This window comes from Dromiciops gliroides, chromosome 4 (genome assembly GCF_019393635.1).
Source record: "Dromiciops gliroides isolate mDroGli1 chromosome 4, mDroGli1.pri, whole genome shotgun sequence".
NCBI classification, from domain to species: Eukaryota; Metazoa; Chordata; class Mammalia; order Microbiotheria; family Microbiotheriidae; genus Dromiciops; species Dromiciops gliroides.
In genome coordinates, this window is record NC_057864.1 from 438,731,437 (window position 1) to 438,748,735 (window position 17,299).

Consider the following 17,299-nt stretch of genomic DNA (forward strand, 5'->3'; position numbering starts at 1 on the left):
CAGAGCTTAGGTGAGCCAGGTAAGGGCTAGAGCAAATAAACTATGTGAGTAAATGATGAAGAGACAGGGCTTCTTTGGCACTGGCCTAGAGAACAAAGGCTACCTATCTACTGCTTTACAGAAACATCTATTTGCAAAGGGTCCCCTTGAATGCATGTTGGGAAGACCCAGGGCCTTGACTTTAGAGTAAGACACAAAGACTAGGGAGGAGGCCAGAGTTACAGGAGTATCTCAACCCTATGGGGCTGTCCCTTCCAAACCCTTGTGACATGTTGAGAGAAAACATTGCTTAAGTATATCCTGATGTCAAGAGAATTGCACAAGGTAAGTGAAGTCAGGGAGGGGTGATGGGATTGTCCGGAGGATTGTACAGCTTCCTTTATGCAAATCAGGCTTTTAAAATCCTGGGATATAAGAGGACCCAAGAACATGAAGAGGACTGAGAAAGCTGGTGAACTAGGAGTTCCCGCCATGGGCCAGAAGTTCCTCTCGTGGGGTGAGTATGGAGCTAACAGACTCATAAAGCAGAGGATTTGGGTCGAGGTAGGAAATAGATGGAGATGAGAGAGGATGTTCTGTGCACAGATTAAAAATGAGCATTATGTTCTACTGGTTCTGGAGAGACTAGTCGAATAATTGAGCCAGAATTTCATCTCATCTCATTTCATCTCATCTAGTTAGTTCAGTCCATTCATTTTTTTTTTTAATTTTTTTTTTTTTGCAGGGCAATGGGGGTTAAGTGACTTGCCCAGGGTCACACAGCCAGTAAGTGTCAAGTGTCTGAGGCCGGATTTGAACTCAGGAACTCCTGAATCCAGGGCCGGTGCTTTACCACTGCGCCACCTAGCCACCCCCCTCCATTCATTTTTATAGATAACAAAAATTAAACCCAGGGAATTGAAACCTCTCCTGCTCTTCTTAGGAATAAAATGAAGAGATGTGGCCTAGACTACAGTCATTAAGTAGATTCAGAACTGCTTCAGAGGCTTGGCCCGTAAAGACGAGATGTTTTATCTAGTACAGTACTCCATGTACATGCCTTTTCCATGAACTATTGAACATTTTTCTAATCAGGAAGTTGAGTAAGGGTTTGGATGGCATACTAATCAAATCTGCAAATGGTACAAAGCTGGAAAGAATAGCTAATGCATTAGTTCAGGATCTTAAAAGATTTGGACAGGCTAGAGCACTGAGCCAAATCTAATAGTGTGAAATTTAATAGGAATAAATGTGAAGTTGTAGGATCATTTAATTAGATGGGATTTCCTTAGGGAGTAATGGAGCTATATCTGGAAAGTTTGTTCAGAAAACTGAGTTTCTTATCTCTTTCTAACAAAAGAGAATCCTTGTGGATGATGACAGTGGCTCGGCCTCCTGGAGAGGTGCCCACATTGTGCAAGAGAGATTGTGGCCCACTTTGGTTGGGGGCCACAGAATACAGGTTATGCATAGAAATTGAGAATGAGAAATAGAACAAAGAAAGCACAGAGAGCCTATGGGTCTCAGTTTCCTTATCTTTAAAATGAGGGAATTGGACCAGATGAACCCAAAGGTCCTGTCCAGTTCTAACATTCTGTGGATCTGTCCTGAGATATAAGGAACAAAGATGTCCTGCTCTGATTATCTGCCCTCCTCTCTTCTCTCTTCATTGATGATAGTAAGGACTGGGAAGACTGCTAAATCGGTGGGAGTAAATGAGAGGAAAAGTCAGGTTGGCAGAGGTGGTGCTGCCACTTCTTGACTTCTATTCTCTTTCCCTTCACAATTTCTAATTATGTAGCTATCCTCATACCCACCAATGTGCCTAGTACCTCTATGGCCTCTAAAGTATCCATCCCAGGCTCATCAGCAAAGTAGAAGCTAGGAAAGCAGCCATTTTGGAAATGACCTCTCCCTTTCCCCTTATATCTTCTTGAGCTACTACTATGCCATCTTTCTTTTCCCTTTTTTTTCTTCTAAATTTCTTGGAGAAAATCTACACCTGATACTTTGACTTCATTCATTCATGAATCCAATCAACTCCCACTCTTTCCTCAACCTCTTGTGATCTAATGTACATTACTACTCTACTGAAGGGGCAGCTAGGTTGTGCAGTGGATAGAGCACCTGCCTTGGATTCAGGAGGACCAGAGTCCAAATCTGGCCTCACACACTTGACACTTACTAGCTATGTGGCCCTGGGCAAGTCACTTAACCCCAATTGCCTCATCAAAAAAACAAAACAAAAAAAAGGATCATGAATGACTACTCTACTAAAACCACTCTTTCAAAGATCACCAGTGATCTTCTAATCATCAAACCTAATGTTTTTTTTTCTTTAATCCTTATTTTGCTTCAGCTATTTTTTGTGGTAGTTGACCATTTTCTTCTAGATGGTCTCTTCTCCACTGGCTCTGGAAACACCTCACTCTCCTAATTTACCTCTTACCTCTCTGGACTCTCTTCTGTGTCCTTTGCCAGTTCTTTGGCCTCTTTTCAGCCCTTTAAGATATGTGTTCTCCTGGGATCTATCCCTAGCTTTCTTCAACTGTTGCTCTCCTCTTTCTGCTTTGATAATCTCACTCCCACAGTTTCAGATACCACCTCTATGCTGATATGTAGCAGACATTTAGTAAATTCTTTTTGCATTTTGCATAAAATACTCAGGCTAAACCAGCAAAGGGAGTGGAAGCTGGACCTTTCCCTGTGAGTGGGAGGGTTCCCATGGCCAGCTCCTTGAGCATGGGAATTATTCTTTCCCAGCATGGTTGGGTGTTAGGCTAGGAGAGATGAATGGCACCCATTGTCCAAACCATAAATGCTACTTGTTCCCTCTTCCCACTAATCTCCCAGTCACAGAGTTTAAGGAAGGAGCTCCTTCCCCAGTAATTAGAAAAATTTGTTACTCCCCTCTCCCTGGCCTGCTTCCATTTCCTCATACACCAATGGGTATCTCAGGCTAGTTAATTCCTCCCTACCTCCACAAGCAATCTGAAATCATTTGCAGAAGTTCAGACTCTGGGACAGACATGAGGTACTCAGATCCCTGCTGCTCTATCAACTTTCAGGAAATATGAAAAAATAGAGGTGATATCATAGTCCAGTCCCAGAGAGGAGATGCTGCATTTGCCCCTAGTGAGAAAACCACCCTTGGTTAGGACTTAATGAATGCTCCCAAGGTCGCAGTGACCCAGGGCATTGAAGGATGCAAGGTCTGAAAGCTGGAAGAGAGAGGTGGAAGAAATGGGAAGTGCAGGGTGGAGAATGGATTTCAAAAGAGGGTTCTTTGGGAAAGAATAGAATCCACAGAGCTTGGATGAGCCAGGTAAGGGCTGGAGCAAATAAATTATGTGAGTAAATGATGAAGAGACAAAGCTGAGAGTGCTATCTTCTGGGGTCAGAAAGTCCTCAGAGGAGCTGAGAATGACTAGCCCAGTGCATTGATAGTTCTTGTCATAGTGGTGGGTCATACCATGGAGGGAAGGAAGGTTTCCTCTCTGGACTTATAAACAACCCCCTTTTGGTCTTTACTTCTCCAGGTTTTGTGGCCTTGGTGCTACTTCAAGGTGGTAAGTAGTGATTCTCTTACATATCTTGCTCTGGCTTTCTGGGTCTGGCCTAAGGGGTAGAGGGATGAATTTGGAGTGAGGAAGACCAAAGTTCAAATTCAGTTCTCTGTGCTACTCATTTAAATTCTCCTAGCCTCAGTTTCCTCATTTACACCATGAGGATTATGAAAGCACCTACCTCACTGAGTTGCTAAAAAGATAAAATAAGATAATATATGTAAGGGGCGGCTAGGTGGCGCAGTGGATAAAGCACCGGCCCTGGAGTCAGGAGTACCTGAGTTCAAATCTGGCCTCAGACACTTAACACTTACTAGCTGTGTGACCCTGGGCAAGTCACTTAACCCCAACTGCCTCACTAAAAAAAAAAAAAAAAAAAAAAAAAAAAAAAAAAAAGATAATATATGTAAGCCACTTTGCAAACCTCAAAGCACTAAATAGATACTAGCGATGATGACAACGACAATGTCAATGGTGGTGATGGTGCTGATGATGATAATGGTGTGATGTCCCTTTTCCTGCCTCTACCTCTTGGCCTCTCTGTACTTCTTTCATTTTTTTCTTCCTTTCTTTCTTTCTTTCTTTCTTTCTTTCTTTCTTTCTTTCTTTCTTTCTTTCATCTTTCTTTCTTTCTTTCTTTCTTTCTTTCTTTCTTTCTTTCATCTTTCTTTCTTTCATCTTTCTTTCTTTCTTTCATCTTTCTTTCTTTCATCTTTCTTTCTTTCATCTTTCTTTCTTTCATCTTTCTTTCTTTCATCTTTCTTTCTTTCATCTTTCTTTCTTTCATCTTTCTTTCTTTCATCTTTCTTTCTTTCATCTTTCTTTCTTTCATCTTTCTTCCTTCCTTCCTTCCTTCCTTCCTTCCTTCCTTCCTTCCTTCCTTCCTTCCTTCCTTTCTTTCTTTCTTTCTTTCTTTCTTCCTTTCAGCAAACGTTCCTGGAACATTTACAATGTGAAATGCCCTGAGTTCTAGCTGTAACAGTTTCTTTGTTTTGACAAGTTTCTCCGTCTCTAGCTCTGCCACTATTTTGAAAAAGAAAGTCATATGTGTCAGGACCAAGACTTGAACCCAGGTCTTTCTGGCTTTGAAGCTCACTCTCTAGCTATTATGGAACACTAATTCTCAACTGCATGACATAGTCATCAAAAATCGAATCATATCTTAGGCTGAATGAATAGGGGCCCAGTCTCCAAGACCAAGGTTGTTAGAATCCTGCTATAGTCATGCCAAATTTGGAGTATCGTGCTCCCTTCTTGGTGCCACATTACTGGGCAAAGGACAAACTTAGACAAGATGGAGCCTTTTCAGAGGAGGGTGACTAGGATGGAGGGACTGGGAAGGAGTAGAAACTGTGCCAACAAGAGGAGCAGTTAGAGTAATGGGGCATGTTTAGCCTGGAAAAGTGCAGGCAATGGGGATGTGACCACTATCTTCAAGCCCTTGGAGGTCTGGCCGTTGGAAGAAATACTGTGTTTAACATGATTGTAACATCTAACCTATATCAGATTGCTTGCTGGTTTCAGGAAAGGGGTGGGAAGAGAGGGTGGGAGAAAAATTTGGAACTCAAAAAATATCTTTACATGTAATTGAAAAAATTAAATAAAATCAAATTAATTTTAAAAAAGAGATATTTCACCTGTTCTACTTGGCCTAAAGGGGAGAACTAAGAACAATGGGGGAGGAGGGAGGAGGAAGACAAATTTTGGCTCGATGTAAGCAAACATTTCCTAACAATCAGAGAGTGAACTGAACTGCCTCAGGAGGTAGTGAGTTCCTCATTCTATTGAAGCTCTCCCAGTAGAGACTGATTCATCATTTGTATGGTGTATGGTAGAAGAGGTTCCTATTAAGATATGGCCTGGGCTAACTGACCTCTGGGGTTCCTTTCAATTAGAGATTTTGTCATTTGTCTAAGGAAGAATCTGACAGCTGACCAGGACCCCACAAATGGTTCTGTGGACTTTCTTCTTTCTCCTTTACAGGCTCTGCTTACAAATTGGTTTGTTACTTCACCAACTGGGCCCAGTACCGAGCCGGGCTGGGATATTTCATTCCTGATGCCATTGAGCCACACCTGTGTACCCACCTTATCTACTCCTTTGCCAATATCAGCAACAACATGATCACCACTATGGAGTGGAATGACGCTACCCTGTATCACACCTTCAATGATCTCAAGAAGAGGCCAGTGGGATAAACATGGGCATGAATGGGGTGGGGAGAAGGTGTCTCAAGCCATTGGATTAGGTGTATCCATCTCAGGTTGATCCAGATCCTTGCTTGCTGGTCCGAGGCAGGATGAGAGGAAGATGGTAGAGCCCTGACATTGGGATTCTCACATCATCCAGGAGGAGGGGTGGGGTGGGGGCAGAGAGGAAAAGGTGAAAGGAGAGTGCTTCTCATTTTTCTTCAGTGGCCTGGTGGCCAGCAGATAGCACAAAGCTTGGGCAAAATTGCATACTAAGTGGTTATCTCCATCATCTACTACTGGCTTCCATTTGTTCAATCCTAATTCTTAGGCAGTTATTTTCATCAGAGAACGTTTGTACCTCCTTTTCCATTTGGCCAATTTGACTTTTCAAGCTGTTGACTTTTTTCTCATGTCTTTCCTGCATCTCCCTCATTTCTCTTTCCATTTTTTCCTTTACCTCTCTAACTTTATCTTCAAAGTCCTTTTTGAGAACCTCTATGGACTGAGACCAATTCATGTTTTTCTTGGAAGCTTTAGATGTAGGGGCCCTGATGTTGACATCTTCCTCTGAGGGTGCCCCTTGGTCTTCCTTGTTACTGAAAAAACTTTCTACAGTCCTCACCTTTCTTTGTTGGCTCATCTTGCCTTTCTTTTACTTGACTTTTAGCTCCTTAAAGTGGGGCACTGTTTCCAGCTGCAGTATCCCAAGCTTAAGAAGTCCCAGGGGGTATGATTTAAGGAGAATCAGGTTCTTCACTCGCCCAGCCTGTTCCCTGGTCCTTAGATGACCCCAGACCAACTTGCTAATCAACCAGTTTTGTGTGTTTTGGTTGTTAGCTCTGATGAGCCTGTGCCCCTCCCCAACCTGGACCATTTGCTACTCAAGCCTACCACCTGGTTCTCAGTAGGGGTGTAAAATCCAAGTTCTGCCTTAGCACCAGCATAGACCCCTGTAGTCTCCCCCCTGCCCAGGGCTCAGCCCTCTCACCAGACTGTGAGCTTAGTTCCAGATGACACTGGCACTTCAGCTGATTCAGAGGCTCTGGGGGTCTCCTTCTCTGGTGAGGACTTCCTGGGACTGGATCTGTGTCAGGGTGACTGTGGGGTTGGGCTCGACTCCTGTATCAGCACAGCAGCTCCCTCCTTCTGACCTTCCAAGCCGTTCTTGGTTAGAAGATGATTTCAGCACATTCTTCTGTGAGTTTTGCTGCTCCGGGCATTTTCCTATGGAGTTATTTGGATGTTTTTTGGAGTGCCATCATCTATTACTTTTCCTTCTTCTCTAGTCCCATTCTTGGTGTCCTTAGACTGACCCTGGCTGCTTAGGACACCCCACAACTCTAATTCTAGCCAGGACTGCCCTCTCGAATTCAGAAGCTCACGGGCCTTTACACCCTTTTCCTCCATCAAAATCTGCTTGTCTTCTGTCCCAGTTCCTCAAAACCACAGTCGGGTATCTAATCCCTGCTAATGTAACAGTGGGTGGTGATGAATTAATGCTTCTCCTCCTTAATCATCATGAGAAGAGGCTGTTAAAGAGATTACTGAAAAGGTGTGGGTAATCCTAGCAAAATTTATGTCTCATATGGTTGCTGAGACCATGACAATATGAGCTGCAGATAAATTATCCCCAGCTCACTACATCCTGCACACACCATCTCAGCAAAGAGTAACTTTCAATTCTGGAACTAAGTAAAAAGTTATCTGGATATTTAAAATGCAGAAAGATTCAATGGTTATTGCAAGAGTCAATGTTAATAAGGATCTTCGAGAAACACAATGTCTAAATTCAAAGCAGTGTTTCTAAGGGTGGAGACTTGGGGTACTATGATAGGATGGTAATGAAGCCCTCAGTGAATCAAACTCATCTTTCCATTGCAGAAATCCCAACCTGAAAACTCTCCTGTCCATCGGAGGTTTCAAATTTGGTTCCAAAGGGTAAGCACATAGCTGCTATTATTTATTTCAAAAAGTCAGCAAATGTTTACTAAGCCCATACTATATACCAAGCATTGTGCTAACCTCTGGGGATACAAAGAAAAAATAAAATAGCACCTGCTTTCATGGAGATTATATTCTAATGGATTAGCTATATTAATTCCCTTGACCAGGGGTGGGTATTCTCCCAGTCAAGGCAATTCCTGTATCCTTGAGTCTTTTTGTTATATTATAAATGTCAAGGTTTATAAAGCATTTTACATACATTATTTCATTAGAAATTCCTAACAACCATATGAAGAAGATATTAGAAGAATTATCTGCATTTTACAGATGAAGAAACTCGGGCAAGAGGAGGTTAAGTGAGAACCATGATTACCCAGTTAGGATGTATCAGAGGGAAGATTTGAATTCAGGTCTTCTTGACTTTATAAGGGCATTATCAGATATAGACAATCAGCCTTAGCACCAAGAAGTTAAGGATTTAAGTCCCGTATCTGCCACATGCTGGCTGTGTGACCCTGGACAAGTCACTAGATCATTGTCAGACTTCTAAATAGCTCTCTCTCTCTCTCTCTCTCTCTCTCTCTCTCTCTTTTTTTTTTTTTTAGTGAGGCAATTGGGGTTAAGTGACTTGCCCAGGGTCACGTAGCTAGTAAGTGTTAAGTGTCTGAGGTCAGATTTGAACTCAGGTACTCCCGACTCCAGGGCTGGTGCTCTATCCACTGTACCACCTAGCCACCCCCTAAATAGCTCTCAAAGACTACAAATTGCAGAGAAGTGTCTGGCCAGAATTGATAAAAGGATTTCCTCATCTGGTCCAGTCCTTATACCTTCCTGACACTATGCTATGTCTAGTGGAAAGAGTATTGCTCCTCCAGCTAGACTGAATGGAGCTCAGATCTTATCTCCAACATTTACTAGCTGGGTGCCCATGGCTACATCCCTTTACCTTTCTGAGTCAGTTTCTTCATGGGTAAAACAGGAATAGTAATGTCACAGGCTTGTTGTGAAGATGAGATGAGATGAGATAATGTATGCAAAATCCTTTGTAAACTTGGAAGTGCTGCATGAACACCAGCTATTATCAAAGGATGGGGAGGATAAAATGAGTGAATGAAAAACCTTATTAAGTATTTACTATGCACTAAGAACTTTGCTAGGATGTAAATGAAAAATTATATTGTCCCTGCCCTCAAGGAGCTTACATTCAAATCAGTAGAGATCACACATAGAGGGGAGTGGTGTCCAGTGAAGCCTGTTTTGACTTAGATTCCAGGAATTCATAGGGATACAATAGGCAGTCCCTTGACAAGTCTTTTCCAGGTTCAATGATAGTGTTGATTTGACTATAGTTCTTGGAGCAAGAGGTGGAAAAGGGGAAAGGATTGGAGCTCAGACCTGAGTGGTTTTTGCTCTGCTCAGGCATGGTTTCTGGAGGTCCTTAGACTATAGAAATGAGACTCTAGGATGCTGACCTCTTTATTGGTTCTTTCCAAAAGACATCAGACTTGTTTCTACCAGGTTTCATCCCATGGTGGAGTCTTCTGAATCAAGATCAACATTCATCAACTCAGTGATCCCATTCCTGAGACAATATAGCTTCGATGGGCTGGACATAGACTGGATCTACCCCCAGATGAATGAAAAGCCTTTTTTTGCTTCTCTGATTCATGTATGGCCAAGTCCCATGGAGTAGTTTGATTCCTTTCCCCACACTGGGTACTTCAGAAAGCAGGAGCCAGCCTGCTCAGCTTCTGGCATCTCTCACTCTATTGGAGAAAAGCCAAGCCCTTCCCTCTTGGTATGATAGAGCAGAGTAGCTCCTTTCTTTGGCCAGCTCCCAGAACAACAGGGGAATATAGTCTCAGTCCAAGGGCTAAGGAGAGGGCGGTTGTGAACCACGTGGGGTTGAATGGGAAGTCACCCTCTTGGTCCTTTCCAGCACACAAGAAGCTTGGGGTAGACACTGTTCTAATTCAAGAGGCCAGGGAAGAGTGGCCCACATGGGTGGCACTTGGGGGACTGTTCTTTCCTAAGCAATAAGATCCCTGGATTCTTAAGACTTTCTCAGGAAAAGAGAATACTTGTTTTGTCCCATTCCCCAAGCCTCAAGATAGAGTCTTGTTCTTAAACTCTGACACTCTTCTTATGTCCCATAGGAGTTAGCTGTTGCCTTTCAGGAAGAGTCCAAAAACTCCAGGAAGGAGAAGCTTCTCCTGTCTGCTGCGGTGGCCTCAGGAAGGCAGATAATTGACAACAGCTATGAGATCAAGGACTTGGAAAGGTGAAGATAATGAGTCATCTGATTGATCTACTCCTCTGCCTTTAGCCCAGTTTGGACAAATGATCTAAAGGGTGTGGGACGTGAGGAAGAGAAGGATGCTTCTTGTTTTTAAAGATTTTTTCTAGAAGACCTTCTTTAATCACCTGTGCAGACCCCAAACTACTCACACTCAAAAAGTTTTTCCTTCTATCAAACCTCAATTCCTCATGCTTAATGAGAGATTAAACTTAACGAATATTAAAGCTTAATAAATGAGTGAATTAAAAGCACTTAGTAAGCACTATGTCCTCACTTATTAAGCCTAATATTCATGATCCCTGATAGCTTCTTATGGATTCTCAGGGGAAAAAAACACCCCCCCAAAAAAAATTTTGTATGGAATCCACCAATAGAGAATACCTTGCAGATTATAGGTACTCAGGGCTTGATATCTCCCAAAATACCATACTGGGCTTGAAGTTTGGCAGATTGCTTTCCTGAGGCGCAGAAAAGTTAGGAAATAATTTCTATGCTCAGTACGTAGGGGAAATTTGGGGTAGAAGAGGTATGGAACAGCCTGTTTGCTCTAGAGAAACTTGCAGATTTTCACTTCCTTTGCTCTCTGGTTTCTTTAGGGATGTGGATTTCATTAACCTCCTGACCTTTGACTTCCATGGATCTTGGGAGAATCCCCTAGTTACTGGCCACAACAGCCCTCTGAAGAAAGGGAGCCAGGACCAAAGGAACAGCAATTACTATAATGTGGTAGGATTAAAGAGCTGAGGCGGCAGCTAGTGGATAGACCACTGGCCTTGGATTCAGGAGGATCTGAGTTCAAATATGGCCTCAGACACTTGACACTTACTAGCTGTGTAACCCTGGGCAAGTCACTTAACCCTCATTGCCCTGCAAAAAATAGATGATAGATAGATAGATAGATAGATAGATAGATAGATAGATAGATAGATAGATAGATAGATAGATAAGAGTTGACAGGGGTGGCCAAAGGGGACTTTTTAAAAAGCATTTTTTATTAATCATTATACAAGGGGCAGCTAGGTGGTGCAGCAGATAGAGCACTGGCCTTGGAGTCGGGAGGACCTGAGTTCAAATTTGGCCTCAGACACTTGATACTTACTAGCTGTGTGGCTCTGGGCAAATCACTTAACCCCAATTGCCTCATCAAAAAAAAAATCATTATATAATACACATTGTGAAGTCTAGCACAGAAATATGATTTATAACTATATAATTTATATATGATATATGAAAGTCCATAGTTTTCCTCTTAATTTCCCCTTCAAGTGAGAAATATGATTTGTAAATATATCATTTATATATGGAGCCCCCAGGTGGCCCAGTGGATTGAATGTTGGGCCTGGAGTAAGGACTCATCTTTGTTAGTTCAAATCCAAGCTCAGACATTTCCTAGCTATGTGCCTCTGGGAAAATCACAACCCTATTTGCCTCAGTTTTCTCATTTGCAAAATGAGCTGGAAAAGGAAATGGCAAACCACTCTGGTATCCTTGCCAAGAACCCCCTAAATGGGGTCATGAAAAGTTGGACATGCCTGAACATTTATATATGATATAGAAAAGTTCACGGTCCTTGTGGTTTCCCATTCAAGTGAAGATAAGTCATGTCCTCAAGACTTACAGGTGTCCCCTCCCCAAGCCTGTGAATAAAGAGAAAATGCTTTGAACGGGGAAAGCAATAAAGCTGCACCTGGAGAGGGACAGAGGATGCTGACCAGTCAAGTGCTATGAGCCCAGTATCTCAGGAGAGAAGGGAATAAGAATTTATTGAATGTCTAGTATGTGCCGGTACTTTATGAATATGATGTCATTTCATCCTTACAACCACCCTGGGACATAGGTGCTAAACATACCCCTTTTACAAATGAGGAAACTGAGGCAGGTGGTCAGATAGCTAGGCTTGGCCAGATTTGGACTCGGGTCTTCCTAACTCCAGGCCCACTGCTCCAACCAATGTGCCACCTAACAGCCTCTTCACAACTGTGCCTGTGGCACAACCAGGCATCATCTTCACCAAATGACAAAGTATGTACTGGCTCATTCTTCATTTCCCAATTTGAACATCCTATCCTGACCCTGTCTGCTAAGTAACAATCATTCCTAACCCCAGCCCGCCACTAAGTCACCATATTTTACATCACATTGACAAAAGTGGGCATCCTTTATCTGATTTGATCCAAATGATAACCATTTTACATGGGCAAAAGAGGGATATCAACAGGACAGTGAGGAAATTGACTTATCCAAGGCCAACTATAGACAAATAAAGGTCTGGGAGAGGTGATCCAGAGAAAGGTTGGGGAAAACCCCATACCTTTTACCATTACTCTGACCCCACTTTACCCCCCTTTTTTTTCAGAACATGACATTTTTCCCCCTGGAGATTCTTTTTGTTGGGGGGGGGTATTGGGATGTTTTTTTGTTTTGTTTTTTTCTGAAAAATTTTCCAGGTCTTTACATCTCTCTTCATTTGACTTCTCAGCTTGAGAAATGGTGTGATGATTAATTTGTGTTTTCCCTGCTCCCACTTAGTTTCTATCAAATCTCAGTTTGGTGCATTACAAGGAGTACTGGATTTATAATTGTGGGGTCTGGGTTAAAATCCTGACTCTGGTTTTTATTCCCTGTGTCTCTGGGCAGGCCACTTTGGCTCACTGTATGTTCATTTCTATATCTAAAATCTACATCTGAAAACAATTGTCAAACCAGGTGATCTCCAAGGGCCCTTCCCAGCTCTGAGTCTTATGATTTAGAGTGTTTTCCACTGTAGGGGATTCCCCACATCAGGTGCCTACTCTCCCACTTCCCATCAACCTGCATAATTCATTCAATAAAATTTCATGAGCACTCACCATGTGGGAGGTACTGGGAATAAGGAGAATAGGTTTCATCTCACAATTCCTGTCTGACCTCTAACTGTAATCCAAAGATAGAGAAATACTCCTACCTGTTCAAGATGGTGACTTTTGTTTTGGAGATTAGAGAATAATTAGTTCCACTCCATCCCTATCCCCAAGACAAATGCCATGAACAGTCAACAAAATGGGGATAGGATGAAACTGTCAGCCTTGATGACAAAGACCTATATGGTTAGTTGTTTAATTTCTTCTTAAATTCCCTGCCTAGGTTTTTGTTTGTTTGCTTGTTTTTTTTACTTTTAAATATTTATTTAAAAAAATAATATCTTAGTTTTTTTAGGGCCAGAGAACCACATATGAAGGCCAATTAGCAACTTATTGCCAAGGATCAAAGCACACTCTTTGCCCTCCCCAAATGAAACGCGATGTCTCTGTGTACCAGTGATGGAAAAGCTGAAGTTTGGAGCAGAAAGGGATCTCAATGTCAGGGGTGGAGGCAGAGACATGCTGGGCCCCTCCATTTCTCTCCACACTCAGAGCTCAGTTCAGTCTCAGTTTGCCTTCCTTCCCTAGGAATATGCTGTGAACTACTGGAAGAATCAGGGCATGCCAGGGAAGAAGATCATCATGGGTATTCCTATGTATGGCCGCTCCTTCACCCTCCCCAACCCTGCATCTAACACAGGTGTGGGGGCCCCTGCCAAGGGTCCTGGCACTCCTGGCCAATTCACTGCAGAAGGCGGCTTCTTGGCCTACTATGAGGTACCCAAGAATTTTCACCTGCACTAGATTTCCTGCCATATTAGTCAGGTGGGATGTCCAGCTCAGAGCAGACCAGGGGAAATAAATCCCCAGACCAGTGTACTTAGAGGGCTTCAAGGTTCAGGCCATTGGTAATCTATGCTGCTTCATAGATGGGGGTGGGGGGAAGGGATCCCTTGCCTCCTTTCAATCTTCCCTATAATACATGCAAAAAAGTGCAAATGACCCTGAAAGTTAATGAATCAATCATTCAACAAACATTGAGAACCTATTATGCACAAGGCATGGTAGGGACCACAAGGATCAATAAAACAATCCTTGCCCCCTCTGGCCTTATGATGCAGTGGGGAAGACAGTACATGACTGGTTCTTTTCAGACTCAGAGGCTGAACTAGCAGTAATGCATAGAAGCTGTTGATTCAGATATCAGTGGCTACAGGGGAAACTTAACAGTGAGAGACCATCCAAAAATAGAATGGATGGTCTTGGAAGGAATCACCTTCACTAGCAGACTTCAGGTGGCCTCTTGTTGGGAATTCTATAGCCAGGTGTCCTTGCTTAGGTATAGGATAAAGTTTAGAGCAGAGTTTCTTAGCCTTTTTTGTGTCCTGGGCCCTTGGGAGTCTGGTGAAGCCTCAAGGTTCCTTCTCAAAACATTATAAATGCATAAGATGAGATACATCAGATTGCAAAGGAAACTAATTAACAAAATATTAAAACAAAACAAATCCACAGATCCCCCTGGAATCTATTCAGGGATTGTCTGTGGGTACCAGGCTAAGAATCTTTACCTTAGAAAAATCCAGGGCTGACTGCTTTCTCTCCCCCTCTCCCCCTACCTCCTCCCTGTTCTCTTAGGTATGCCAGTTCCTACAAGGTGCCACAATAAAAAAAATCCCAGAACAGCAAGTCTCCTATGCAGTCAAGGGCAACCAATGGGTTGGATTTGATGATATAGAGAGTGTGGAGACCAAGGTAAGTGTGATCAAGACGAGAACCCAGGACAAACTCAGGATATAAAGAAAGGAGGCATAGAAGCTCCCAGGTGTTTCTCAAATGAAGTTCCTGTGGTTTCTTTCGGCTAAGGTAGATAGTTAGGCTGAAAAGGGAGCCTCTGAAGACATGAGGAATAGGGGATTGAAAGGGGGGAAAGAAAAGAAGAAAGAGAAGAGCAAGATTCAGGAAGAAAGTAGGAAAGAAAGAAAGAAAAAAGGAAGGAAGGAAAGCAGAAAGAGAGAAAACAAAAGAAAAAAGAGAGAAAAGTGGTGATGATGGTGGTGAGTGCTGAAGTTCCCTCCCTCTTAATCTCAGGAACTTTTCTGGACTTCTACTAGCACCCCCAGTTAATTGTCCCTGTTCTGGGGGGGGGACCAGTGGAGACATTTCTCTTATTTCCATAGCTGTCAGTTCTACTTTTGCTCCTCACAGCTGGCATCACCCATTTGACCATGTCCAAGGCCACTGTAACTGAAGCAGTCCCCTTTCCATGGTCCATGATTCGAGAGTTCTAAGCACTCTCAGACCCCCTGGGGATCTTGTCAGTGTCTGCTCAGTTACTGGAGCATTATTGCAAAGAGGAGGAAGTGAAGGAAAGGGATGAACGTATTTACCCCATCCTCTAAGGATGTAGACTCTGCAAGCTCCCTCAGTTGCCCCTTCCTTCCAGGAATTCCTCTTCTCTGTCTATTCTAAATGTTTGCTGCTAAATCGTTCATCTATTCCCTCATCTGGACCAGAGTCTAGTTTGGAGCCATTCCCAGAGACCTAGACAGACCCCTAGGTGCTTTTTGCAGCCTCCCTGCCCACATGCTGGTATGTTTCCTTTAGGTCCAGTATTTGAAGAACTCAGAATTGGGAGGGGCCATGATCTGGTCCATTGACCTGGATGACTTTACTGGTGAATTCTGCAAAAAGGGTCCATTCCCCCTCCTCCAGGCCATCAAGAAGACACTGGGCTCTGCCAATAAAGGTGTCAGAAGCACCCATCAAGGGTAGCTATATGAAGTGAGAAGGGCTCCAGACTTTGAGTCAGAAGCCTTGAATTCAATTCCAACTTTGTTGAATACCAGCAGTATAACATTGGTCAAGTCACGTACCACTCAAACTAAGTTTCGTTGTCTAAAATGAGGGACTTAGGCTTGAAACTTTCAAAGATGCTTTTGGGTTCTGACACTCTACAATAGAAGATTGGAGGAACAATATACAAATATATTTGGGTATTTGCATCATTAGGCCACTAAGTTGGCACCATAGTGCATAGAGTACCAGGCCTGGAGTTGGGAAGACTCATCTTCATGAGTTCAAACCTAGCCTCAGACACTTCCTAGCTGTGTGACCCTGGACAAGTCACTTAATCCTGTTTGCCTCAGTTTCTTCATCTGTAAAATAAGCTGGAGAATGAAATGGAAAACCACTCCAGTATCTTTGCCGAGAAAATGCCAAATGGGGTCATGAAGAGTCAGATATGACTCAAAACAACTGAACAACAATGACATTTGCCTTGTTATACAGCCATTTCATTCCCTTAAGTTTCATCTCTGTCCCAGTGAAGTTCTTCTGGACTGTGTTCTGATCTCTGATTCTCCCAGGCTTGGCAAACAAACAAAAAAACCAAGACGGAAAAAAAAAAAACCACAGCTCTCTGACAGAAGGGTTCCATGAACTATTCCTCAAATTCCAATACCCTATTTCAAGAGCAGAGGGTCCTGGTTTTGATTGTTCTCTTTTTATTTACAAATTAAACTAGAAATCAAATGTCTGGACTTTCCTCTGTCTTGGAAATGGGCACACGTGGATGCCCTAAGGCTAAGGTGGGTGTGAGAAACCCCATTTAAAAATTTCTGGGACTCAGTGTTGGAGAAGTATCAAAGGTCTTTATTTATACATTCAAGAGAATGGGCCAGCTCCCTAATGGAAATGGCATCGAGTATGGTACTGGGGAGCCCTTTTATCTCAACCGGCTGGCCCCTGCCCTTCTTCCTCAGTTACAATTTTCGAGCCAAGACACTGGTGCCAAACGCTAGCCAATCGGAATGCAGTATAGTCAAAGGGGCGGCCCTCTAAATTCCCCCCTTCTTCCTCAGAGGCAAGGAAGGAACAGCCCTCCTCCCCCATGTGACCAGCCTTGGGGTCTCTCTCATCATGTGATCCTGATTGCTAGGGTGGGGGGAAGGAAAGGAGCCATTAGTAAACACCCTTCTCCCAGCTGAAATTCACCTCCCAGACATTAATTATTCCCCCTGACAACTTCAATCAGCTTTTGAGGGGGGCCCATGTTTTCCCACAGTGGGTCTCCTTGCCTGCCTTCCTGTCCACTCCACCAGACAGCCTCACTTCATTCTCAAGCTGCTGAATGAATAAAATATAAATGATTCTACCTGAAAAAATTGAGAGCCTTGTTACCTTTACAATAGCATTTTGTCTTTGCATTTAAACAGCCTCAAACCTATTGGGGCTCAAGTCAATTAACTTCCTAATTTTAGACCAAACTACTTTGCTCATTATCTCACTTAACCTCCAATTTCCATCCCTGCTTTCTGAAATGTTATCCTGCAGGGCTAGAAGACATTTTCCTGGGTGTATCCATCACTCACTATAGAAAAGTCTTTTACTTTCTTCCACCCAAGGCTTGCGGGTGGACTCGAGAAAGGAAGAAAGAACCAATATATTAATTTTGCTTCTTAATGGCCACATAGAGGAAAG

General features: G+C 43.0%; 1 protein-coding gene across 1 annotated transcript; it reads left to right on the forward strand.

Moving 5' to 3' along the window:
* The first annotated feature begins 429 nt into the window (after positions 1 to 429).
* On the forward strand, positions 430 to 15,748 carry CHI3L2 (chitinase 3 like 2). Its single transcript, XM_043962505.1, has 10 exons — positions 430 to 496; positions 3,519 to 3,548; positions 5,529 to 5,730; positions 7,619 to 7,675; positions 9,200 to 9,350; positions 9,838 to 9,962; positions 10,577 to 10,706; positions 13,409 to 13,597; positions 14,456 to 14,572; positions 15,425 to 15,748. The coding sequence occupies exons 1-10, from the start codon at positions 430 to 432 to the stop codon at positions 15,590 to 15,592; spliced, it is 1,236 nt and encodes a 411-aa protein (XP_043818440.1). The 3' UTR covers positions 15,593 to 15,748.
* The last annotated feature ends 1,551 nt before the right edge of the window (positions 15,749 to 17,299 follow it).

Coding starts and splice junctions, on each gene's coding strand:
- CHI3L2 (XM_043962505.1), top strand. CDS start 430: ATGAAGAGGACTGAGAAAGCTGGTGAACTAGGAGTTCCCGCCATGGGC. Junction 10,707..13,408: donor ACAGCAATTACTATAATGTG/GTAGGATTAAAG, acceptor TTCCTTCCCTAG/GAATATGCTGTGAACTACTG. Junction 14,573..15,424: donor TAGAGAGTGTGGAGACCAAG/GTAAGTGTGATC, acceptor TGTTTCCTTTAG/GTCCAGTATTTGAAGAACTC.